This window comes from Paroedura picta, chromosome 2 (assembly GCF_049243985.1).
Source record: "Paroedura picta isolate Pp20150507F chromosome 2, Ppicta_v3.0, whole genome shotgun sequence".
Classification (NCBI taxonomy): Eukaryota; Metazoa; Chordata; class Lepidosauria; order Squamata; family Gekkonidae; genus Paroedura; species Paroedura picta.
The window spans coordinates 176,451,762-176,460,927 of NC_135370.1; the positions used below are offsets into that span (position 1 = coordinate 176,451,762).

Below are 9,166 nucleotides of genomic sequence, written 5' to 3' on the forward strand. Positions count from 1 at the left end.
CACAGCTGCTAGAGAGAAGAAAAGAAGAGCTGGTATTTTGTACCCTGCTTTTTACTACCTGGAGGAGTTTTAAAGCGGCTTTCAACCGCCTTCCCTTTCCTCTCCCCACGACAGACACCCTGTGAGGGAGGTGGGGCTGAGGGATCCCTGAGAGAACTGTGACTGACCCACTATCACCCAGCTGACTGCATGAGGAGGAGTGGGGAATCAAGCTTCAGATCAGAGGCCGCTGCTATTAAAGAACATTGAGCTGGATCTCCAGTAGGCTCCCCTATAACGAACGGGAGAAGACAGATTTGAACGTTGGCAGAATTTGCATATGCAAAGGAGTGCAGAAGCAATTTTATTCAGGAGAGAGACAACTTTGTCTCGGAAGGAGGGAGAGACGGGGAGAGAGAGAGAGAGAGAGAGAGAGAGAGAGAGAGAGAGAGAGTTAACTGTTCTGTGCAGGCATTCTTCTGTTCAACCGCTGTTCTGGAGGCAAGCAGGGAAGAAGTGTGATCCAAGCAACAGGAAGTGTCCCTGTGAGCCAATCTGTACACTGTAGGAGAGAATCTAAAAATCATCAGGAAGTTCCTTTTCTAATGATGTTAAATATACACCCAACATCCCCTGCAGGACACTCTTTATATTCTGCTTAGTCATGCCCACTGCAGATCTGGCACATTACAGTCATGTCAACATTAGGAACTCATAGTTTTGGCTTGGCTTCACTTGGAGTACTGTGTTCACTTTTGGGCACTCCAGTTAAACAGGGATGTTGACAAACTGGAGCATGTCCAGAGGAGGGCAACAAAGATGGTGAGGGGTTTGGAGACCAAGACATATGAAGAAAGGTTGGGGGAGCTTGGTCTGTTTAGTCTGGAGGGGAGACGATTGAGAGGGGATCTGATAACCATCTTCAAGTATTTAAAAGGCTGCCATATCGAGGATGGAGCAGAGTTGTTGTCTCTTGCCCCGGAGGGACGGACCAGAACCAATGGGATGAAATTAATTCAAAAGAAATTCCGTCTCAATGTCCAGAAGTAGTTCTTGACAGTTAGAGCAGTTCCTCAGTGGAACAGGCTTCCTCAGGAGTTGGTGGGTTCTCCATCTTTGGAGATTTTAAAACAGAGGCAGGAGAGCCATCTGACAGAGAGGCTGATCCTGTGAAGTTTCAAGGGGGTGGCAGGTGACAGTGGATGAGCGAGAGGGTTGGGAGTGTCCTGCATGGTGCAGGGGGTTGGACTAGATGACCCAGGAGGTCCCTTCCAACTCTATGATTCTAGGCGTCCTTGTATCTGTCGATTTCAGCTGGAGGGAAAGATGAAAAACGTTTCCTTCTCCTTCTCCAAAGAGGATCCATCCTCCGGATCGCTCGACTTCTCCCTGCGTTCAAAGGACTCCAGCGCCAGCAGGAGCCTAAATGCAACATTTGCCGCAAGTCTCTTCGGCTACAGGATTATACACATCAGGGGGAGGAAATGAATAAATAAACCAGCTGCCCCAGTTATCCCACTAAGCAGCGTTTGACTAAAAACACATGCCTTGTTCTTGGGCTTTGAGGAATATACATTTCATAATCCCCTCTTATGACTGATTAACTTTACTTCTGAATTCTAATCAGAGAAGCACGCACTTCTCTCTCCTCCCAAATGCAAAACTTCTGTAGGCCCCGGATTCGTATTCTTCAGTGAATGCCGTTGAAGGCGGGCCGTCCCGGACATTTCCCAGTTTCCCCCCAAAGCTCTGTTCCGAGGAAAGGTCTCGCAGCGCATGAATCATCTGCCCCAAGGGACTTAGGAAATGCAAGCTTGACGCGAAACGTGCGTGTGTTTTCGATTTAAAAAGGCCTGATGTTTAGGAAACTGAAAGGATTGCGGGAAGGAAAACCACAGCCTCTGGTGAGATCTGCTTTCGGACTCGGATTTCAGTCTCTGGAGCCGAAGGGGAAACGACACAGGAGAGAAATGGAGCATTGTTGGGTATTTTTTTAAAGAACATCACTGACGCCATGTTGGATTTGGCCAATGGCCGTTCCAGTCTGTTGTGGCACACAGTGGTCAAAATCCAGGTGCCATCAGGAGGTCCCCCAATGGGGCAATAATTCCAGCAGACCTCCCACTGTGGCCCCGTTAGCACTAAGAAGAAGAAGAAGAAGAAGAAGAAGAAGAAGAAGAAGAAGAAGAAGAAGAGTTGGTTCTTCTATGCTGCTTTTCTCTACTCGAAGGAGTCTCAAAGTGGGTTACATTCGCCTTCCCTTTCCTCTCCCCACAACAGACACCCTGTGAGGTGGGTGAGGCTAAGAGAGCTCTGGAAGAACTGCTCTGTGAGAACAGATCTACCAGGACTGTGTCTAGGCCAAAGTCACCAAGCTGGCTGCAAGTGGAGGAGCGAGGAATCAAGCCAGATTAGAAGTGGCTGCCCTCAACCACCATAGCAAGCTGGTTCCTCCCAGACATAGGAATATAAGAGAAGAAGAAGAAGAGTTGGTTCTTCTATGCTGCTTTTCTCTACCCAAAGGAGTCTCAAAGAGGCTTACAGTCACCTTCCCTTTCCTCTCCCCACAACAGACACCCTGTGAGGTGGGTGAGGCCGAAAGAGCCCTGAGATTACTGTTCAGTCAGAACAGCTTTATCAGTGGTGTCACAAGCCCAAGGTCATGCAGCATGTGGAGCAGGAGTGGGGAATCAAACCCAGTTCTCTAGATCAGGGGTAGTCAACCTGTGGTCCTCCAGATGTCCATGGACTACAGTTCCCATGAGCCCCAGCCATCAAATGGGAATTGTAGTCCATGGACATCTGGAGGACCACAGGTTGACTACCCCTGATCTAGATTACAGTCCACTTCTCTTAACCACTACACCACACTGGCTCTCCGCACAACAGGTACCTTGTGAGGGAGGTGGGGCTGGGAGGGCTGGGAGAGAACTGGGTAGGCCCAGGGTCACCCAGATAGATGCATGTGGAGGAGGAGTGTAGAATCAACCCCAGTTCTCTAGAACCAAGTCTGTTTCTCTAAACCACTACACCACACTGACTCTCCCCACCACAGACACCCTGTGAGGTACCTCAGGTTGAGGGAGCTCTGAGAGAACCGTGACTGGCCCAAGGTAGCTCAGCTGGCTGCACATGGAGGAGTGGGACATCCCTCGAGCAAACTGAACCCTAGGCTTTCATACACACTAAACAACTGTGTGAGATAGCAGAATCCACTGGCAAGTGGTCGCTGGAATGGCTTGCAATGGCGTCATTCAGCATGTGCAAAGCTAGTGATAAAAATGATCCAGGGTTTTGTGTTCTGTCTGAATAGTCATAGAATCATAGAATCATAGAGTTGGAAGGGGCCATACAGGCCATAGAATCATAGAATCATAGAGTTGGAAGGGGCCACACAGGCCATCTAGTCCAACCCCCTGCTCAACGCAGGATCAGCCCTAAGCATCCTAAAGCATCCAAGAAAAGTGTGTATCCAACCTTTGCTTGAAGACTGCCAGTGAGGGGGAGCTCACCACCTCCTTAGGCAGCCTATTCCACTGCTGAACTATTCTGACTGTGAAATTTTTTTCCTGATATCTAGCCTATATTGTTGTAGTTTAAACCCATTACTGCGTGTCCTTTCCTCTGCAGTGCCAATCTGACAGGCTGTGAATTATTATGATGTTAGCCCGTCTCCCATCTCCTTTGTGATCCCTGGTTAGGGAGATGCCTGGAGAATTGGGAGGGCAGAATTTGGATAGCAGAGGGACCTCGGACGAATATAGTGTCAGAGGGACCAACCACCGAAGCAGCAATTCCAGGGGGACTCATCTCTATCTTCTGGAGAGCAATTGTAATAATAGGAAATCTCTGGCCCCTACCTGGAGGTTGGCAACTCTGTCAGATACCCACACTCTGAATCCAGGAAAGACGTGGGAGAATACGAAGCCGGGTCAAAAGGCAAAGGGAAGGATAAGAATCCTTCCCTGAACTTGCAGAAGAAATATATTGATGAAACAGGGGTCAATGGGAAAACTTAAATGTTAGATGCAAAATAGATTTCAATAGAAATCTGAGTCCAATATTAGGCTCTATCAATAATGATAGGGAAAGAAATCATTGATTTATATGAGGTGTCTGTAAATCAATCGATCAACTGATCGACGGATCGACCGACCATCCATCCATCCATCCATCCATCCAATCATACCTTCCTTTTATCCATCCATCCATCGATCCATCCATCCATCCATCCCTCCATCCATCCATCCATCCATCCCTCCATCCATCCATCCATCCCTCCATCCCTCCCTCCCTCCCTCCCTCCCTCCCTCCATCCATCCATCCATCCATCCCTCCATCCATCCATCCATCCATCCCTCCACCCACCCACCCACCCATCCATCCATCCATCCATCCATCCATCCATCCATCCATCCAATCATACCTTCCTTTTATCCATCCATCCATCCATCCATCCATCCATCCATCCATCCATCCATCCATCCATCCATCCATCCATCCATCCATCCATCCAATCATACCTTCCTTTTATCCATCCATCCATCCATCCATCCATCCATCCATCCATCCATCCATCCATCCATCCATCCATCCATCCATCCATCCATCCATCCATCCAATCATACCTTCCTTTTATCCATCCATCCATCCATCCATCCATCCATCCATCCATCCATCCATCCATCCATCCATCCATCCATCCATCCATCCATCCATCCAATCATACCTTCCTTTTATCCATCCATCCATCCATCCATCCATCCATCCATCCATCCATCCATCCATCCATCCATCCATCCATCCATCCATCCATCCATCCATCCATCCATCTTTTCCCTTATATTCTGTATTTTTTTCTGTACAAACAAAAACCTTAACAACCAAAAAAGGAACGTCGGCACGATCTCAAGGTTTTCCAGGGAAAGATCCTGAAATTGACCAAATCCTCCGAAAAACTGAAACCAGAGAATTGAGGCTTTTGAACTCTCGTGCTGGAGAAGACTCTTGTGAGTCCCTTGGATGAAGGTGAACAAACTAGTCAGTCCTCGAGGAGATCAGCTCTTTCTTTGAAACTCAAATACTTTGGCCACCTCATGAGAAGGAAGGACTCCCTGGAGAAGAGCCTAATGCTGGGAGCGATCGAGGGCAAAAGAAGAAGGGGATGACAGAGAATGAGGCGGCTGGATGGAGTCCCTGAAGCAGCCGGTGCAAACTTAAATGGACTCCGGGGAATGGTAGAGGACAGGAAGGCCTGGAGGATCATTGTCCATGGGGTCACGATGGGTCGGACACAACTTCGCAACTAACAACAACAAGACAAGGGAAGATTAATTGGCTGAACATACCAGCGCATTCTGGTCCCACGAAGGAAGGGGATGGATGGATGGCCTGCCATTTGCATAGCTTGTTTTATTAGAAAGGAACTCGTATAGATCACCAAACACTCTCTCCGTCCCTGACGGGGCTCCAAACACACACTCCGTCCCTGATCCAATCAAAACACACATGGGCCCACAGGCCAATCAGGCTAGAGGAGGGCGGGGCTTTCCCATCACCCCTGGCAACCACCCTCCGGGAACTTACCCTTAAAAAGCCACTGGGCCACAGTATTCTCAATCCTACACCATAACAAGGAAATATAAATTAATCTTCTGGAAGCCATCATGTGGCCAACGTTCTAACCACAAGTGACAGAAACCAACAGCAATGGAGAATATTTACCTCTGGGGATTGGGGGTGGGAATTGCAGGGCGCAAACAAAACAGGAAAACAGGTAGTGGAAAAATCATTTTAAAACGCAGCAGAAAAAGAAAATTCAGCGGAAAAGAGCATCTGCCAGAGGAATCAGATTTTAGACTTCATCGACACTTTCCCGTAACAATAGGGTTTGGGATTCTTCTACTTGCAGGTGCAGGGCCCTGTTTTAGAACGTCGCCCCATGTGGAAAAAAAAATCCATGCACGTGGCAAACTAGCTTCTCAGCCTGCATTCAGAGCAGCATTCTCCCTTATCAGCTACTTTTCTGCATGCAGGAAAGGGATTTAATTTTATTTTTTCAACCTGGGGGAAGAGGGGGAAAACCCAATGTTCTCCTGCAATGTGACATGGAACCACCTAGAGGTGGCATCTCCTACCTTTTACCGTGTTATATGATGCGAGGGGTGCATTAGCATGGCATGCACATTTAATAAGACGCACGGAAATCAGGCTTACCAGCGTAGTGGTCAAACACGGTGGGCACGTACTCTTCCGGGAAAGCGTCGTTGGCATAACTCATGAGCAGACATGTCTTTCCCACTGCCCCGTCCCCCACCACAACACACTTCAGCATCTTCTTGGTGCCGCTGGAGTCCCGGATTTCTTCTCCACCGCGGCTCATCCCGGTTCCGTCAGCTTTTCTTTGCGAGCCACACTTCTGGGAGCCCATGAAAACCGAACGGGACCGGAATACAGAGGAGGAGTGCGGCTCCTACGGGGTTCGTCCTGAGTAAACGTTCTGTTCGGCGGCGGAACGTCACGAAATCATAACTTGGTGTTCCAGGCCGTCCGTGTTCTGAAGCATGTGGGCGCAGCGAGTGAAAATCCACATGTGTGCCCGTCCGCTGCAGTCAGGAAATCTTCATCTTGGACCCGGAGACTTTTGGAATTCCGCACAGCTTAAAAATAGCCGTCGGCCGAGGAGCTGCGCGTCTGTTCCCCCGGCTCCAGTTTGCCTCCAAAATCTCACGGATTCATGTTCGACCCACTCCGTTTTCCGTTCCGTTTCCAAACAGAGAAGGCAAGCTGGAGGGCTTTAATGGACTCTGCCTCTGGTTTTCTCTGCTTGGCTTTTTTTTTCTTTTTCTTTTTCCGCGCAACCCCTTTTATTTCCCCCGGCTTGGTGTATGTCAGGAAGTCATGGGTTTCCTGCTGAATTCCATATTAGGATCAGAGCAGCTCGTGGAGGGCTCGCGAACAATAGCTTCTCTGTGTATGTTTGGAGTTCACAGGAACGCTGCCAGGACGTAAAGGAAGGGGGAGAGAAGGAGCGAGAGGTCTCCCTGCAGGCTGAAGTTCACCGGTTTCCTGCTCCACTTGTCTGTCCCAAATGCTCACACGTGGGAGGCGGGGCTGGAGGAGAAGACCGTCACTTGCTGGTCCCTGTGGCCTGGGTAGGCTCTCCCCAGGAGGCAGCGGATCATCTGGGAAATAGATATATATAAAGATGCAATAGAGTTTACCCTTGGAGTGACCCTTGCTTGGAGTGACTGGGAACATCTGGGAGAAGTTAAGACTCACCCTGGCTCTTTTGGGAGGCTGTTGCCGAAGCGCCAAGTTTTTCTCGCTCAGAGAGATCCCTCCCGCTCAGGAACGGCTGTGCAATTCCCATCGGAAAGAAGAGCTAAACCTTTGCAGAGAGCATCCGTGCACATTTGTGATAATTCGGAGGCCTTTTGCTCTGAGCCAATTCAGTTTGGGAGAAGGGCCAGTTTGGTGTAGTGGTTATGAGTGCAGACTTCTAATCTGGCATGCTGAGTTCGATTCTGTGCTCCCCCACATGCAACCAGCTGGGTGACCTTGGGCTCACTACAGCACTGATAAAGCTGTTCTGACCGAGCAGTGATATCAGCGCTCTCTCAGCCTCACCCAATCCACAGGGTGTCTGTTATGGGGAGAGGAAAGGGAAGGCGACTGTAAGCTGCTTTGAGCATCCTTCGGGTAGGGAAAAGCGGCATATAAGAACCAACTCTTCTTCTTCAGTGGCAGAGCATCCTCTAGGCATGCAAAAGGTCCTCGGTTCAATCCTTGGCATCTCCAGTGGTTGCTGGTGACTTGAAAGCCCTCTGCTTGACAAACTAGAGAACTGTTGCCAGTCTGACAAGGCCTTGATGTAGCCAGCTTGGTGCGCTGGTTGAACAGTGGCCTGTAACCTGAAGAATTGGGTTTGATTCCCCTGCTGGGTGAGCTTGGGCCAGTCACAGTTCTCTCAGGGTTCTCTTGGCGTCACCTACCTCAGAGTGTTGGTGCTGGAGAAGACTCTTGCGAGTCCCTTGGTCTGCAAGGCGAACAAACCGGTCAGTCCTAGAGGAGATCAGCCCTGACTGCTCTTAGAAGGCCAGATCCTGAAGATGAAACTCAAATACTTTGGCCACCTCATGAGAAGGAAGGACTCCCTGGAGAAGAGCCTAATGCTGGGAGCGATCGAGGGCAAAAGAAGAAGGGGACGACAGAGAATGAGTTGGCTGGATGGAGTCACTGAAGCAGTAGGTGCAAACTTAAATGGACTCCGGGGAATGGTAGAGGACAGGAAGGCCTGGAGGATCATTGTCCATGGGGTCGCAATGGGTCGGACATGACTTCGCACATAACAACAACAACAACCTCAGAGTGTGTCATATGTAGGGAGAGGAAGGGAGCGATGTTTGTAAGGCACTTTGAGACTCCTTCGGGTGATGAGAAGCAAGGTTTAAAAACCAACTCTTCTTCTTCTTCTTCTTCTTCTTCTTCTTCTCCTTCTCCTTCTCCTTCTCCTTCTCCTTCTCCTTCTTGATGGACCAGTGTGATGACTCCACATGATGGCCTGGTTCTTCTTCTTCTCTCCTCCCTCTCCTCCCTTTTCTTCTTCTTCTTCTTCTTCTTCTTCTTCTTCTTCTTCTTCTTCTTCTTCTTCTTCTTCTTCTTCTTCTTCTTCTTCTTCTTCTTCTTCTTGATGGACCAGTGCGATGACTCCACATGATGGCCTGGCGGTAAAGAAAAAGACTGCAACTTTCTAATTGATCAAACAGTTATTAGGGATTGGCTATAATTCTGTATATGTCTGTCCTCGTTCAAGTCTTTGGCTCTTACCAGGCAGAGCAATCAGCCTGTTCCTCTCTGGAGTGTCATTTTTGATAAGCTCGCCCACAGAAACAATGTTTATGTTATAGCTGGAGTCGAACTGCCCTTATATGAAGGCCGGAGGAAGGCTGGAAGAAGTGTTTGTCACTACTGCTTATGTAAACAATTGGAACTTGTGTGTGTGTGTGTGTGGGGGGGGGGGAAGCACGAGAGCAGCTTTTTGGACATCTCAGCCACTTATGTTGGGCTGGCCTGGGAGCTGCAGGGTGGTCCCAGAATGCGACATAGAGTGAAGGAGACCCCAGGTGATTGGCCTGACCTGCAAGGGCATCATCTCTCCTTGCCTCCAAGAAAAGGGTATTTTGTT

The 9,166-nt window shown here is 49.1% G+C and overlaps 1 protein-coding gene across 2 annotated transcripts in view; it reads right to left on the reverse strand.

Moving 5' to 3' along the window:
* Positions 1-7,129, reverse strand: part of RHOJ (ras homolog family member J) — a 60,114-nt gene extending 52,985 nt beyond the window's left edge. Inside the window, exon 1 of one of the 2 annotated variants that reach the window (XM_077323910.1) lies at positions 6,196-7,129. In XM_077323910.1, coding sequence (XP_077180025.1) covers positions 6,196-6,409 — 214 coding nt within the window. In that variant the 5' untranslated portion in view covers positions 6,410-7,129. The remainder of the gene's footprint in view (positions 1-6,195) is intronic. The other variant, XM_077323909.1, reaches the window with a different exon arrangement.
* Positions 7,130-9,166: the final 2,037 nt, after the last annotated feature.